Source organism: Rosa chinensis, chromosome 3 (assembly GCF_002994745.2).
Source record: "Rosa chinensis cultivar Old Blush chromosome 3, RchiOBHm-V2, whole genome shotgun sequence".
Classification (NCBI taxonomy): domain Eukaryota; kingdom Viridiplantae; phylum Streptophyta; class Magnoliopsida; order Rosales; family Rosaceae; genus Rosa; species Rosa chinensis.
Window position 1 is genome coordinate 423,542 of NC_037090.1, and position 17,797 is coordinate 441,338.

Below are 17,797 nucleotides of genomic sequence, written 5' to 3' on the forward strand. Positions count from 1 at the left end.
AATTAGAAAATTGGGGGACATTTTTACTTTTTCTCACCACAAATGCCAAGTATCTTCAAGTAAATTGAAATGATAAAGAGTAAAGTACAAGAAAAATAACATTAATGAATGGAATTTGACAGCAGTAGCTACTATGGTTCTGTCTCTGCTAGGCAGAGAGATTTGAATGAGATTTTACAAGATATGCTTGGAGTAATGGTATTCAAATGGTGTTGATTTCTTACTTATTCCTTTTCATCTTTAAGCTATATGATTTACATTTCCACCATGTACAATGTACAAAAACAAGAACATTCAGAGACTTGCATGTTTGGACTTTGAAAATGTATGATACTAGTTTTACACCAACTTCTGAACTTCACTGCTTAGTGCCGGCTACTGTTAACAGGGTATGGATCAATCCAACACTCATCGTTCTTCGCAGCTCGCTCCCATTTTCTTCTGAAGATCTTCATTTCGTTGTAGGATTCCCTCCTCACCTGCATGAATTTAGCTTCTAAGTCCAACTTAAAGCCTATCACATTATGTTAAAACAGTAGCCTGAGATTCATTCACGTTTCAAGACTTACATCAACTCTATGGTCCTTTGCAATAGACTGAGGTAATTTCTGCAATACCAAGACATCAAAGAGTCAGTCTCAGATAAAAGTTACAGCTGAATACAAAGCTAGGCTAACAATTTTCACCTCATTTTCGTCCGGACCTCCCAAAGTAGGGCGGCCATAATGGATTATGTACTCAGCATCTACGACACCAATTTTCTTCATTCGATTACCCTATTAGAATGGAAAACAAAAAGTCCTGTTTAGGAGACAGAAGAGGCCGGAGGAAATACTAAGACAGTAGATCAAATGACATGCAGATACATTAAGGAGCTTGCCTGTGCACAATAGCCAAGCTGCATATCTAGTCCCCAAGCATGGATCAAGTTATTCTGCATATACACAAACAACAATTAAGAATCAATGATGGTTGTTAACCAAGGGAATAAGATGTCCAATCTTTGTCACACTTAGAAGAGCTATCTCGAGCTCCAGGAATAGTAGAAGGAACACACCTGGATCATATACCATACGCAACGCCAGGCAGCTCGAGAGAAAACTGGAGCCATCAATTCTATCCACCTGCAAAGCAGTATTTCATTCTAGTTTCCTGAAGCAGGATGACTTCTATAACTAGAAAACCCTCATTCTTTTGCACTAAATACAAATCTTAGTTTAGATGAAACAAATTTCTACCCGGTACAGGGAGGAGCTTTACTGTGTTCATCGCAACCAGTCCCATTGGCATTAGGCTTGTAAGTCCTTCTGCAGAAACAATTGCCCATAGTCACATGACTAGAGTCGTCAACTGCTTGAAATGAGGCTTCAAATTAATAAAAGTACGGGACTGTAGTCATCAATTAGTATTAGCTAGTTAAATAACAGACCTATGCACTGTTGATCCTTTCACGCGTGCAGTAATTTGATGATGCACCTCTGACTGGGAAAAATCAAGTGCCGGTTGTGATATTTCAAGACCTTCCTTTCGAACAATGGACACATACCTAAAAGTGTCGCAGAAGAAGAACAATATAAAGTTTGAGCAACAGAGTTTTACAGTAGTTCAAATGCAAGCAAGGATCCTAAATTTGCTAAAAGGAAATGCAGCTACAGTACCGTTGAGGATTGAAATTGTCAACTCCAAGGTCCTCATCCCATAGAAAAATGTAACTATATTGAGCAACTATATCAGGATGTAAGAAACGCTTAGCGAACCACCTAGGCATCAAGAAAGCTATCACTCCGAAAACACATCTAATATAAGGCAACTTCTAATACAAATGAAAGGATTGAAGGCAGGAAGATAAGCCTTGTGTACCATTTTGTTTGATTGACTGCAGACACATGAATGACAAGATCATTCCATTGAAATTGCTTCCACTCATCAACGTTACCATCATAATGAAAAAGCATCACAACAAAACCACTTGACAGAAACTGCATTACGGTGTATAAGAAGCCATTGCTTTTATGAATACAAGTAGTCATTCAAAACACATACACATTTATCTGGGGGCTGAGAAGTGCATGTACAGACTTACTTTATACCTTTTTGACCATTTTACCGACTAGATCTTTCTGCTTAATCCCGACAGCCATCGCTAATAAGCTGATCGAAGAATTTGCACTTTTCTGGTATAACTTTGAAGGTGGCTGGGAGGAGACAAGCATAGAATTCAAAAATCATAGTCAAATTTCATCATTTTCTTCAGAATTGTAAGTACTTCAATTTCAAGGATAGAAAATATTAATTCAAGACTCAATAACTAGAATTTTCAGTTAACAGAAACAAATACACACATTGATTGAAAACCTTACCGTGTTAGGCGTTCTCCACAATGGCTGCATTTCTAGATTAGAAGTCTGGGAGACGATACCTCTAGGCAATGGTTCACTTCCATATGGCCTTCTGTGACTCTGAAACAGAGAAACAATTATAGGTAACAATCCCGACTATAGCGAAGACGAAAATCACAGCAGCCGATTATTTTCAAGGAAAAGATATACAATGCAAAACGCATGTATATGGAAAACAAACCTTGCATTTGAAATTTATTCTCCGCAAACTGTTTTTGACTGTCGAAAATGATGATTGCTGTGCAAACAGTATATTGATTTAATAAAAAACCATGGGATAAAATAGACTAAGAGATGGTAAAATTGATGAAATTTATGCTTAGATATTAGGGTTAACATCTTTAAGCAACACACACAACATATAAATCGCATATGGTGTCCATGTCTACCTCATTGAATTTTGATAACATGAATGCACTCCCTAGCAGGACTACAACTACAACCATCAAAGAAGCTGGAGGGAAAAACCTACAAATGCATGATCTCCCACTTCTTGGCTTTGCACCCAAAGATATCTGACAAAACCACAAACTCAAATTTGATCAATTGACTTAATATTTTTTGGTAAGAAATGCAAGTTCACCCCCGAAGAATTCAATTATGCAGCTACAATCATAAGTAAGAAAGCCATTCCCTACACAACAGCAAAATAACAAGGATTCTGAATCGTGGTAGAAGCTTCCAACTAAGGAATTCAATATGTGTAATAAGTAATCACCAGAAGAAGAAGAAAAATGACAATACAAAGAAGCAAAGAATACCGAGTCTCTCTCTTTATCTTTATCATCAAAGTTTTCACTCCCCATTTACAAATTACATAACTTTAACATGGAACAAAGAAGAAGAATATGATGACTTACAGGACTGGATGGTGGCTTCATGTTCCATGCAAATACAGAGGAACCCAGAAACAGAAAACAGAGCCTTAATTGTTGTATGATTTCTGTTTCTCTTGTAGTTTGTTTTCCTCCTCCTCCTGTGTTCTTGTTTGCGCGTTGTCCGGGACCATGGAATAATTACTCAAATATATTGCAGAAAACACGACGAGGAATCGATGATCACATTATCATAACAATAGCCCACAACGTGAAACAAAATGGGAAAGAGGAGGCAGCAACTGAATAACACGTGGAATTTATTAGTGGGGGAGCGCGAATTAGAAAACAGACCACATAATCACAAAATATCTCATACAAAATCACACACAAAATCTTTTTAATTATGATGTTTTATTAAAAAATAATTTCAATTAATTTTATATGACGTGTCAAGTTTTAATAGGGTGGTGAAACCACCACAAAATAAAAGTAGTGAGCAAATTTGAATCATTTATAATCTCATCCTCATGCTCTATAGAACAAAGTGATTCGTCACTCACTCACCAATCACCATAATGATAATAACAAATATTTATTGTAGGAGGTGTCGGTTTGGATATTGATTTTAATGGACGTGTGGTGTTCATTAGTCCTATATCTACATCTACCTTACTAATTACTCTTTGTTTCTCATCAAGAAAGAAATAGCCAAAAATATGAAGATGATAGTACTAATTCTTGTGGAATTGTTTCATGGACATTGACTGCCGACCTTCTTTTGATACCCACAACATTCCAAAATGGAAAATCAGTAAAGGGACACTAGGGCCTCTACACTTATGTACATGTCTTCATTTTCAATCTAGTATAGTGAGGGGTATCCCTCCGATGAATTGTAGACAACTACATACATATTTACATATCAGTATTACTAAAGCAAACAGTGTTTAATGGTTAAATTTTCCAAACCCTCCAATTGCGCTTCCTTGATTAAAATGTTCTCAAGTAAATATATATTTTCTTTGAATCTGAGGAATAGAAAATCAAAACATTATAATCGGTACAAAATTGATAGGAAACTTCCCACCCTCAAAAGTGGCTATTTCTTGAAAGAAATAAAATAAATAAATAAATACCACTCCTACGCATTAATACCAAAAAAATATTTAATAACTGACAAAATGCATATTGAGCAAATTACAAAAAGTCAATTAACACACATACATAAAAGACAGGAATAATATTATTGAGGCATTCAAACCAGCTAGGGTTAGGATTGAATGGTTCATTTTGATCACATAAAAGTGGCATTATTTGGGTTTGGCACAGGGGACACGTGTGACGGATAATGTAAGTAGGGCAAACGAGCAATCATTTTATCATCAATAACTCCACCTTCAAAAACCTCCAAACAAACAGCACATGATGATGGAGGCATACGAGAACTAGCGCGGGAGGTAGAAGTAGCCCTAAACTTGGCCCATGTTTTCTTTACATAACGACACATGCGCATATCACCACAACAGTCAAAACTTCCATACAAATCACAACACATGATCCTTAGAGCAAATGCACCCATAAATCGAAGACAATTGCTGATTTGCCAACCAAATTAGTACTACTAATCTACTATTCACCTCAAATTGGCAATTGCCTCTAGCTTACACAATGCATCAATGAAAGGCAATTTACCTGCCAATTCACTATTTCACACTTTAAATTTGAAGAATTCATTAATTTAAAATAATGTTAAACATATAATTTAAATAATTAATAATTAGAATAATATTACAATATTATTTTAACAAAATTTTGGTGTGAGAAATGAAGGGGAGAGAATGAGTATTTATAGAATTTTTAGAAATAATTTTCAGAGTTTTTTTTTACCCTTTCAAATTAATTTTTGAGTTAAAAACAGAAGAAAAAAAATTAAATAAAAGAAGTTATCGTTGATATTTCACTATAGCCAACAGCTAAAATCAAAGAACGGTTGCAAAGGTGAGGGGATTTCAAAATTTGCCAACAGTAGGCAGAGTGACGGAGCCCAGCAACGTTAGTCGGGCAATTGCTTGGTGGCAGATGCCGATAATTGGTCAGTGAACTGCCTGGGCCAAGTGGTCCCCACGCGGGTCCCAACAATTGGTCAAGCGATTTTTAATGGCTGGCTACTATTGCATATTTGTTCTCAGTCTCTCAACTCAACTAGTCACCCAATCAACTCATGGGTGCGTGTGCTCTTAAATGGTCACATCAATAGCCAGCCAACTGGGGGAGGGGGATGGCTGGTTCAACTTTCTTGAATATTTCTTCAACAATGTCTGGCCAGTCTGTTTTTTCAACGACCATGCAAGCAAGCGCATAAACCAATTCTCTCTTGCTCCTACATCGTTTGTCTACAGAGGAAAAATTGACCCAAATCTTTGATTCATCTAAAATACATGGTTCTGTATCAAAATCACAAATCACATGATTGGTCAGGGGAGTGGATCTGTCATGACGGCGACGGCTTTGGCTCAGGGAAGTGGAGGCTAGGATTGGATTGGGCCAGACCCACTGGGCTTGGGGTTTATTTTTCCCACTGGGCTTTCTGGGCTGTTTTTTTTTTTCTTAACCCTAATTTATTTTTGTTTTTGCAATAATTCCCTTTGTGGGAGGCAATGGGTTTCGGCTCAGTCCAGGCATTTTATTATGTTAGTTTTTCTTTAGTTGTTAGTTAGGTGTGTCCATGATAGTGGGAGCTCCTCTAGGAGCCTTTGTAGAAGTACCTGGTTTCAATGTACTACAATGACGTGCTCAGCGTTTGGAGTTAGGTACAATAGATTGCCTACGAGGCGAGGTGATTTTATTAGCATAAACTACTCTGAGCTACCAAAGAGTAGTCTTCTTTGTGCTATTTTTTTCCCATGAATTACGGCCATATTAATTTATGAGCTATTTGTCTCAAAAAAAAAAAAAAACTACGCACATATATACATATCAGTAGTACTAAAGTAAACAGTGTTTTAATCTTTTTGTTAGAACTGCTTTTTTGTAAAAATGATGCTTTCTTTGTCTCTCGCAAGAGAGTTTTCCGGCGGCGACTAGTCTTGGCTGGTGGCAGCCCTACACTTGTGACTGAGAAGTATAAGACTTCATCTCTCTCTAGTCTCTACCTTGGTGGCAATGGCGATTTGCTCGACCGGGTCTCGGTGAAGTTGATGCTTTCAATTGGATTAGTGGAGTTGATCAGGTTCTTGTACTTGGGGACCCGCGAGGCTGTGTTTCGTCCCTCTCATCGCTGGCAGGATTGGATCTGTCTTTGGCGAAGGTTTACATGAAATCGACCTGGATTGCACAGAGGCCATCAATGGAGAAGGCTGATCTGGTCTGCTAGGGGACTGAACCAACTTTGGGGTCTTTTTCTTAGTTGGCAGGTTGTTCCGTGGTTGATTTCAGTGGTGGAAGCTGGACTGGCGGCGCAGCACAGGGTCTGTCGAATTACTGCGGCGGCGGCACTGTGGAGAAGCCTGTACTCTCATCTAGGGTTTATCTTAGATGGGTTGTGTGGGCATGGTATTGGTCTGCTAGGTTCACTCCAGGTTGGGTTTTTGGAAACCCTAGGCTGACTTTGTTTGTGTGGGTTTGCTTTTAGGTTGCAGGCGTTGAGGATGGTTATGATGGGTTGGGCTGGGTCCTTAATTCTTTTAGGGCTTGGGTTGCCTCATCTTCTAGCAATAATTAAATTTTGTATTGGTCGCAAAAACTAGTGCACAGTTAAAATATTTATTTAATCTGGTTCTGAGTATCTGGTTTTTGTTAGAATAATGGTGCATGCACTTCATAAAATGTGAGTGTACTATAGGTTTGTGGAGTTCTGTTTGTTTGAAATAGATTCTTTATAAGTTCTAAAGGACGGTTCTTTACTGTCGACCCCATTGAAGTGTGTCATTTGGCACTGCTTGCTGAATTATGAAATCAAGTTGACCTCTTTAATAATAATAAAAAAGTAAATAGTGTTTGATGGTTAAATTTTTCAAACCTCCAATTGCCCATCCTTGATTAAAATGTTCTCAAATAAATATATATTTTCTTTCCAATCTGAGGAATCGGGAATCAAAACATTATACACAGTACGAAATTGAAAGGAAACTTCTCCCCTTCAAAAGTCAATACCACTCTTACGCATTAATATCAAAAAATATTTAAAAACTAACAGAATGCAAAATACAAAAAGTCAATTAACACAGACTTTTTTTTAAAAACTGATCGATCCTTCTAAGACAGATTTTTTTTTTCCCCTTGCGTCTGGGCCTTGTGCCCCCACTGGCAATAATGTATTGTCATACGGGCCAGATGGGGTTAGGATTGAAGGGTTCATTTCCATCACATACAAGTGGCATCATTTGGGTTCGGCACACGGGACACGTGCGACGGATATTAACCCACTGGGCAGTGCAAGCTGCATGAAAATAATGTAAGCAGGGCAAACGAGCAATCATTTTAGCATCAACTCCGCCTCCAAAATCCTCCAAACAAACAGCACATGAACCAGTGCAGGAGGTAGTAGCAGCAGCCCTAAAGTCGTCCCATGATTTCTTTACATAGCTATGCAAGCGCATATCATCATAACCGTCAAATCTTCCATACAATTCAGAATACGTGAGCCTTACGGTCACATCAATAGCCAACTGGGGAAGGGGGATGGCCGGTTGAACTTTGTTTAATATTTCTACAGCAATATCTCCGCAGTCTTTTTGCTCAACGCCCATGAAACAAAGCGCAAACATCAAGTCCTTCAGGCTCTGATGTTGTTTCTCTATAGAGGTGAAGTTGACCCAAATCTTTGTTTCCCCTAATATACATGGTTCCTGATCAAAATTATAAATAAAAGAATGTGGTGGATTGGTGTCTATCATAAAAGCCCCCGCTTGCATGATGACTGTTAATCTGATGAGCAAGTCGTAGCATTGTGATATTGGCGGATAGGGTCCCTCATGTACTTCTGTTTGCATCACTTCACACCAGTTAAACATCCTGGAATCACACTGCTCATCCATGCTCGAACTGATGCGAAATGAACATAGAGAATCAATACATCAGTGGATATATATATATATAAGGTACTAAATCTAATCAAACAAGGAGGAGTTAAAAAAACCCCTTCTCTTCAAGGATTAGGAAAAAGTAATCTGTGCCAGACCCTTGTCTGAATCTTAGTAATTAAGGTACTCAATACTAATCCATTAGGAAAAAGTAGAGTCTAAAATTAATTCATATCTAATCAAGGAGAAGTATAAAAAATAAAAAATAATAAATAAAACCCTTCTCTGCAAGGATTAGGAAAAATTATACTGTGCCAGACAAGGATACACCAGGGCTGAATCTGAGTAATTAAGGTACTCAATAGTCAATACTAATCCTATTAGGAAAAAGTTGTCTAAAATTAATTCATTTATAAACAACTACCCAGTTCTAAATAAGGCACTCAGTTCTAATGTTAAAAAAAAAACTAAAATAAGGCACTCAATTCTAGACCTATATATAACGAAAAAAGTAGAGTCTAAAATTCATTTACTTGCTTATTGGGTCAACTTGCATTGCTCAGTTCTAAACCCATTCTTACTCCTAAGTGCACAAAAGTCTCCTATTGGTTTTTGATCTGGAATAATTTTGCCTTCACTCCTAATTCTGAACTATTATGAGACATCGTTATATTGAAAATTTGAAACTGATGTTAATATTTTGTTTTTGGATATCTTCTAATCAAATCTAATTTCAAAAACAGTTCATTGGTTCCTGGATTTCAATCTCATTCTTGTCAGACATTTTTACTCCATTAGTCACATCGAGCTTATTTGCTGTCAGATGTAGCTGTTAAATTCCCTTGTTAAAACCTGGTTGAAACATACTTCTTATGGGGTCCTTGGTGTTGGTTTAAAACCTACCTGATTCTTTTGCTAAAAAAAAGAAGAAATTCTGTTGTAAAAGTTTTCAGGTCAATTTCACAGATGTTGGGTTCAGTGATAAACTCTTGTCTACTAATCCCCAGAATCTTGCCTTTAAGGTTGTTAAAGTTTTTTTTTTAGGGGGAGGTTGTTAAAGATTTTATTTGCTAATGGTTTGAGGTTATTGCTCTCATTCTGAGTTCAAACTTTTTTCCCAAGTTGGAAATTTAAAATCTATTGTGATTGAAGTCACATCATCAGACATCTTCCCTGAGCTTTTTTTTTTTTTTTAATTATTATGTTGGACCCTGCATTCAAACTGGATCCTATTTTTCTTCATCAGAATTTATTATCCCGACGAAGAAAAACCCAAAAAGTTAGCTCACCATACCAGATAACGTACCAGAAACAAACAAAGCAGAACATACACTACTAGAAAAACCCTCCAATGCACACAGATGACATTCACACGGATATTCACACAGATAAGATTCTGTATGAGTAAACCGGCAATACACACAGATTTTTGTATGAAAGCAACATTCACACAGAGATCCGTGTGAAATATATTCTAAAAGTGGGGCCGCGAAAATTTACACACAGACTTCCGTATGAATTATGATAATACACAGACTTCTGTGTGCATACGTGTCGGAAACTCACACAGATGTCCGTGTGAAAATTTAATTCGTCTACTTTTTTAGATTTTCATTTAGTATCAAAATTTATTATTTAATTGTATACACGGACATCCGTGTGAATATTTATTTTAAAATAAAACAAAAGTAAATAAATTTAATAAACGTATTATATTTGGGAATTATCTCTGGGAAACATTTTGCTTCACACAGATATCTGTGTGAAAGCATTTTCGATAAGTCCAATGTCCTCTTCAAACACAGATCTCTCTCTCTTCGAAGTTCTCTCTCTCTCCAAATCCATCTCCTCTAACCTCTCTCTCTCTCTCTGACTAATCTGGCATTGGAGGGAGCAATCCAAGCCCAGAAGCTGCTTTCGGTTCTGCCACCGCTGATGAGCAAGACTCTCCTCCCGCCGACGTTGCTACCCTCTGCGAACACTATTCATTGCCGACTAGATTTATTGCTTCTTCTTCACAATCGCGATTTGGGTTCTCAAATCATTAACTGAAACTGAAACCCTTTTGCTCCAATTTGCTTTTCTACCGCCGATTACAAAGCTCATATATGTTTTTCAAGATGTCAAATCCCCAGGTAAGGCATGGGTATTTCAATTTCCTCTCTTTACCATTTTTCGTAGAACTATCTAATTTTGCTGGTTTTAATAGGATCTCTCAACCCATTTCTCTTCCAATATCCTCTAATTTGGATTCAAATCAGTATGGGTCTTCCGCCTCAAGCCATAACCCTTTGGATCCAATACTTCGAACGCGCGACAAGCTTGGCAATAGAGTTTTCTGGGTTCTGTGGCCGCCTTAAGATAGAAGAAGTGGTGTTGGGATGCTTATAGCCCTCCAGAACCTTCATATTGTAGATCTGAGCAACTCAGCCATCTCTTTCTATGTGAATTTATATGGATAATAGCTTTCAGTTCCTGCTTGCTAGTCAAATTTTAAATTTATGATTTTTGATCTGTGTCTTCCTCCTTACTGCAGCGAAAATTTGTGTAAATGGTGAGAAGCAGGAGTAGTGGCTTATATTGAATGGTCGCAGCTCAGATGAATGGATTCGGTCATGTTTATGAAGATATGATATCCAGCAGCACAAGTTGTAATTGAACTCTTCTTGCCCCATGGATTGGTGGTATTGATACGGTGGTATTGGGGATGAAAAAAGACAAAAACTTGAGGGACCAAAACATAAATATGTAAATAATTTAATAAAGTTTAATAAATATATTTCGTACACACAATTTTTATTTTTATTTTTGTGAAATAATTGATAGAGTTGTGATTTAAGTGGGACCCACCGAATATATTCACACGGACAGATAGCTCCGTGTGTAAGTTGCATTAGCAACGCCAGTAATACGTACAGATATATAATCCGTCACTGTACCGTGTGTATTGGCCTATTCACACGGATTTCCGTGTGCAATACTATGATTTCACACGGATTCTCATCCGTGTGCACTGGGGGGTTTTCTAGTAGTGAGATGACGATCCAAAATCGGATTGCTGATCGGAGCATAACCAATAGGAAAATCCTGAGACTGGATTTTCAGGCCGATTTCTTGTCAAGATCGGTACTTTTCGGTGAACATAGAAGATGTTAGAAGATATCTTGGAGTTCTTCTCTCTCATATTGGCGAAAAATCGTTACTTTCCTTGGTCTGGGAAGGCTTCTGTGAACAAGGTCTCGATGTAAATGAGTAAATCTAGCCCTATTCAATTATTCCAATACCAAATGTAATTACTAATTCACCAAATCAATCAAATTATCATTTGCTTCTATAAGAAAAAACGATATGAAGATTGACATACCTTTCCATTTCATCATCCTGCCAGGGACTCGGACTACTCATGAATGCAGGAGGAGAACACATCGGGTACTGAAAGAGTTTCAGGAAAAAGGGTTGTGCGGAACCTGATGGAGGACTTTGGTCTTTGGTGGAACAGGATGTCGTGAGTTGTCAACCATGTGCAGCACTAGATCGGAATGATTATGTCTACATTTCAGAATTGACAACCAATCTACATCTAGGATTAATGATTCATTGAGCTGTAGTGTTAGTGATAGATTAGTGTAGTGAGCTGTATGCTCTACTTTTGTAATCCTATTTATACTTCAGTGTAAGATGAATAGAACATACTGATTTACTCGATATCTAACTTGGTATCAGAGCAGAGATCCAAAAGGACTCCTTAATTATTTGTTCAAGACCAGACCGATCTTCGTCTCTTTCGAGACCGATCTTCGCCTGCAATCATTCATCACCCGTCTCAGAGCAATTTGCTCTCTACACCCATCTCAGAGCAATTTGCTCTCTGCACCCATCAAGCAGGCAACCTTCATCAAAGCAGGCAGCCTTCATCTTTCCGGATCGTCATCCTTCATCTGTCCCAAGATCGGACTCATCTCAAACCTCAGCAACTTCACTGAAAAGTTATCAAGTTCACCAGTTGAAGAACAACACCATCATAATCTCAAACCTCAAGGCTCCAGATCGATCACTTTCTGTTGTCCAGTTGGCTTCGTCTTCAGCCCAAGACTGCTGCTGATCCTCTCATCAATCCGGTCCGGCATCGCCAATCAATCAACACCGACGTCGGCTTGTCAATCAATCAATCCGGACCTAGCACCGCCTAGACCTACAGATCATCTGTGCAAATCGAAATGGTGCGGACCGAAATCTGGTGAACCTGACGTGAAACTTGGCGACCTCGACGGCTGACACAACCTCGGTGCTTCCTGATTTCGGTGCCTCCTGACACGACCTCGACGGCCGACACGACCTCGGCGCTTCGTCCATCCAGTCGAACCCACTCCATCACCACAAATTGATAGCAGAAGGCCAGATCGAACCCATCTCAGATCGACAAACCAGATCGAACCCACCTCCACCAGTCGAACCCATCCAGAGAACCATCTATAGACGAGATCAGCGTCATCCATCTCAGAACGACATCAAGATCACATCACAAGCCTCAGATCGATATCAGATCGACATCAAAATCTACCTCCCAGATCGATTCCAGTTGGAGCATCAACCATCAGATCCACATCAAGGATTGTTCTCATCAATCACCACAGATCGACCAACTCATCTCCGATTCCAGAGGTCATCATCTCATCAGACCCCAGCTCCTGCATCAGCCTAGCCGCACACAAAACTGCCTGCATCAGCACCAGCATCCCTCCAGACCGGCCTCCAGCTCTTCAGAAGTTCAGATAGACCCAGACCAGAACCGATCTCCTTCACTTGCACTCGCCGGTTCCCAGACTCGGCTTTCACTCGCACTCGCACTCGCCGGCTCCACTTTGTTCTGAGTTTTTAATCTTTTTCAACCAGTGCAAAAAAAAAAAAATATATATATATATATATATTATTGCACGATCTGTTCCGCTGCATACTCTGTGATTGTGTGATATTCCTTCTATATTATTGCAATGGGTGGTGATGAAAAAGAAGGCCAGAGTTCTCAGATCAATGAGGTCCAAAAAGTTGAAGTTTCTGTCCGAAGTTCAGATGGTGGTTCTTTTGGGGGTATGAAACTCAATGGTACTAATTTTCGAACGTGGAAGAAGATTATGTCTGTCTATCTTCGTGGCATACACAAGATATGCCATGTGACTGGAACAACCAAAGCTCCTAGTGACGAGGAGGTGGATGCCTATACTAAGTGGGAGGATGATGATGGATCTGTGATGGCAATCTTATTCAAAGCCATGACTGATGATGTGCTACAGTTGGTGGAAGCATGTGAGACTGCTGAAGCGATATGGAAGACATTGGGAGATCTATATACAAACGAGTCTGATTTTATACAGGTTTATGAATTAATGTGCAAAGCTGCAAGTATGCAACAGAATGGGCAACCAATAGTTGTGTATTTCACCAAGCTAAAGAATGTATGGGCTGAAATTGATCAGAAACGTCCTTGCAAGATCAAGAATCAGGCAGATCTTGTGTGGTACCAAAAGGAGAAGGAACTTGAAAGAGTTCATGTATTCTTGAGAGGGCTTGATGATAAGCATAGCAATGCCAAAGGCGAGTTGCTCAGAATGATAGAGCCTCCTAGTCTAAACACAGCTTTTACCTACATCCGCAAGGATGAGTCTCAGCAGGACAGTATCAAACATGCACAGGTTGAAGTGTCTAGCCTAGCCATTTAGGCAAAATCACCTGCACCATTTCTCCAACAGCAGAGATCAGTCCTTCATCAGCAAGGACCTCCACCAGGCTTTCCCAATCGCTCTCGTCCGCAATGTTCTTATTGCAATGATGTTGGGCATGTTCGCGCGACCTGTTGGAAATTGAACCCACACCTTAAGCCTAAACGACAAGGTTATCATCCTAAAGTGAAAGCAGCTGCTGTTCAATTGGTCCAAGAACCAGATTTCTATGGAGTGGCTGGACAGGATCATCATACAGCAGGTGGGGCTATTCCTACAGCATCTATCGCTGGTCGTGGTAAGATTGATATGGCTTTAAAGGTTTCTAACTTTGTTGGTTCTGATACTTGGATTATTGATTCTGGTGCATCTGATCATATGACTTATGATAAATCTTATTTTACTGAATTGTCTTCCCCACTAGTGTCATATGTTACGAATGCAAATGGTGAGGCTTTTCCTGTGTTAGGGATGGGATCAATCCGTATAACCCCAACCTTACACCTCCATAACGTTTTATACGTGCCAGACTTATCTCATCACTTAATTTCCGTCCCACAGTTGAATACTGAATCTCAATGCTCTATAACCTTTTATCCTATGTATGTGATTTTTCAGGATCTTCTCACCAGGGAGCTAATTGGGCGGGGGTATCTGAGGGGCAGATTGTTCCATTTGGATCAGACATACGCTGGGGAGAAACCAGGAACACAGTCCCGCACCGCTTTGACTTCGACTTCTGACAAACTAAGTGAGATTTGGTTGTGGCATCGCCGATTGGGGCATCCATCTTTTAGTCTTATGAAAAAATCCATGCCTACTTTATTTATTGGTGTGACTGAGTCTGTTTTGCGTTGTGAAACATGTGTTTTAGCCAAAAGTCATCGTGCTACTTATTCTCCTAGTTTTTCAAAAAAAAAAGTGTCATTCCTTTTAAGTTAATTCATTCTGATGTTTGGGGCCCTTCTAGAGAACCCACTATATCTGGTATGAGGTATTTTGTATTGTTCATTGATGATTGTACGAGATTATCATGGGTTGCTCTTCTTAGAACCAAAGATGAAGTCTTTCCAGCCTTTCAAACTTTTCGTACTCTTGTTCAAACACAATACAATAGCACCATTCGAGTCATACGATCTGACAATGGGGGAGAGTATGTTAATCATGTTTTCAACAAATTTTTGCAAACACATGGCATTATTCACCAAACTACATGCCCACAGACTCCAGAACAAAATGGAGTGTCAGAACGGAAAAACCGTCATTTACTTGATATGGCTCGTGCCCTTCTCTTTAGTGCTCATATGCCTAAGTATCTTTGGGGCGATGCTGTACAAGCCTCCTCCTATCTTATCAATCGTCTTCCATCTAGTGTCCTTCAGGGAAAAATTCCATTTGAGGTCCTAGCATCTCATGTCTCCTTGCCATCATTTCATAATCTTCCTGCCTGTGTTTTTGGTTGTGTGGCCTTTGTTCATGTTCCTAAAAATCATAGGTCTAAGTTGGATGCCCGGGCAATTAAATGTGTGTTTGTTGGTTATGGCGGATATCAGAAAGGGTACAAGTGCTACCATCCACCTACCAGAAAGTACTATGTTACTATGGATGTTACTTTCTTTGAGGACATGAGTTATTTTTCCTCATCTGATACCGCTCTTCAGGGGGAGAATTCATACTTTGAAGAACTGTATCAGGGTGAGGGGGAGGAATTGAAAAGAAGCGAAGAAGTAACACAAGAAGGAGATATTTCAGCGGGTCAAGTTGAGATCCCTAATCCATCAAATTCAGTAGTCAAAGAAGCAGAAGCTCCAAGCATCCAGGCACCAGTTTCAATCACTGAAACTGAAGCTGAAGACACAACTGTCCCCTCAATCGTTGCTCCTACCCCTGACCCACAGCTCTCTGGCATTGAAGATCAGTCATCTGAGGTATGTTCACCTACTGGTACTAATAGTAGTGAGTCCAATGATGAACAGTATGTGTTGCCAAAAAGGTCTACTCGAGGTCAACCACCCAAAAGATATGAACCCACTGTTCATGCAAAATCAAAGTACCTAGTAGCTAATTACATGTCCACTAGGAGATTGTCTAAGTCATATGCATCATTTGTGAATCAAATATCTGCTGTATCAGTACCTAACAAAGTACATGATGCGTTGGGGGATCCAAAGTGGAGGAAGGCAATGGAAGAAGAGATGGAGGCGTTACAGAAGAACGAAACTTGGCAGCTTGTGCCTTCACCACAAGGCAAGAAGGCTGTAGGTTGTCGTTGGGTGTTCACTGTCAAACATAATGCAGATGGATCAGTGAATCGATATAAAGCACGCCTTGTAGCAAAAGGGTTTACTCAGACATATGGTATAGACTACGATGAGACTTTTGCTCCTGTTGCCAAAATGAACACTATTCGGGTTCTGCTTTCCTGTGTTGCTAATTTAAATTGGCCACTCCGACAGTTTGATGTCAAGAATGCATTTCTTCATGGAGAGTTAGCTGAGGAGGTATACATGAGTCTTCCACCTGGGTATGTAGCTGCTTCTCCTGGTGATTTTGTATGCAAATTAAGAAAATCTCTGTATGGTCTCAAACAGTCACCTCGCGCTTGGTTTGGGAGATTTTCACAGTTCATGAGGAAGTTTGGTTACAAACAGAGTAACTCAGACCACACCTTATTTCTCAAACATCAACAAGGGAAGGTAACAGCCCTAATCATTTATGTTGATGATATGGTAATCACTGGCAATGATACTATTGAGATGGATATACTACAGAGACAGCTAGCCTCTGAGTTCGAGATGAAGGACTTGGGCGAACTAAAGTACTTCTTAGGAATTGAGGTAGCCAGGGGGAGAGAAGGGATTTACTTGTGCCAGAGGAAGTATATTCTTGACCTATTGACAGAGACAGGTATGTTGGATTGCAAACCTATTGACACTCCTATTGAGCAAAACCATTGTTTAGCAGAATATCCAGATCAAGTACCTACTGACAGAGCTGGCTATCAGAGGTTGGTTGGGCGCTTGATTTATTTGGCTCATACCAGGCCAGATGTTGCATATGCAGTAAGTGTGGTAAGTCAGTTCATGCATAACCCGAGTGAGAGTCACATGGATGCTGTTATGAGAATTTTAAGGTACTTGAAGTCAGCTCCAGGGAGAGGAGTAATGTTTTCTAAACACAACAGCATTCTTGAGGTTTGTGGCTTCACAGATGCTGATTGGGCTGGAAATATCACAGATAGGAGGTCAACATCAGGTTACTTTACCTTTGTGGGAGGTAATTTAGTTACATGGAAGAGTAAGAAACAAAAAGTTGTGGCGCGATCCAGTGCTGAGGCTGAGTATAGAGGTATGGCTCATGGGGTGTGTGAATTACTGTGGCTGAGAAATCTGTTACAGGATTTAGGTTTCAAACTCAAAAGTACTATGCAGTTATATTGTGACAACCGGGCAGCCATTGACATATCACAGAATCCAGTACAGCATGATCGTACTAAGCATGTGGAGGTTGATCGTCATTTTATAAAAGAGAAGCTTGATGTCAAGCTTGTCAGCTTTCCTTTTGTCCCTTCTGAAGAGCAACTCGCAGATATTCTTACCAAATGAATTTCTCGGAAGGCATTTTATGACTCACTAATCAAGTTAGGCATTGTTGATATGTATATGCCAACTTGAGGGGGAGTGTCGTGAGTTGTCAACCATGTGCAGCACTAGATCGGAATGATTATGTCTACCTTTCAGAATTGACAACCAATCTACATCTAGGATTAATGATTCATTGAGCTGTAGTGTTAGTGATAGATCAGTGTAGTGAGCTGTAGTGTTACTCGATATCTAACTCAG

General features: G+C 39.5%; 1 protein-coding gene and 1 non-coding gene across 5 annotated transcripts; both read right to left on the bottom strand.

Annotated features, from left to right (window-relative positions):
* Window positions 1-71: 71 nt before the first annotated feature.
* Window positions 72-3,539, bottom strand: LOC112193053. Of its 4 annotated transcripts, none has more exons than XM_040516593.1 (14): window positions 3,260-3,539; window positions 2,789-2,914; window positions 2,581-2,637; window positions 2,361-2,459; window positions 2,091-2,195; window positions 1,861-1,979; window positions 1,659-1,760; window positions 1,430-1,546; window positions 1,239-1,307; window positions 1,058-1,124; window positions 881-934; window positions 704-776; window positions 570-608; window positions 72-479 (listed from the first exon to the last, which is right to left on the bottom strand). In XM_040516593.1, exons 1-13 carry the CDS (start codon window positions 3,278-3,280, stop codon window positions 577-579), a joined length of 1,041 nt encoding a protein of 346 aa, XP_040372527.1. In that variant the 5' UTR covers window positions 3,281-3,539; the 3' UTR covers window positions 72-479; window positions 570-576. The 4 variants fall into 4 exon arrangements, with proteins under 4 accessions (XP_040372527.1, XP_024188834.1, XP_024188837.1 ...); XM_024333066.2 differs by having other exon boundaries at window positions 74-479; window positions 687-776; window positions 3,260-3,534; XM_024333069.2 differs by lacking the exon at window positions 2,789-2,914 and having other exon boundaries at window positions 74-479; window positions 687-776; window positions 3,260-3,536.
* Window positions 3,540-8,030: 4,491 nt separating this feature from the next.
* Window positions 8,031-11,641, bottom strand: LOC112192358. The gene is made up of 2 exons (XR_005808488.1): window positions 11,603-11,641; window positions 8,031-8,260 (listed from the first exon to the last, which is right to left on the bottom strand). It is a non-coding gene; the product is annotated as an uncharacterized LOC112192358 (transcript).
* Window positions 11,642-17,797: the final 6,156 nt, after the last annotated feature.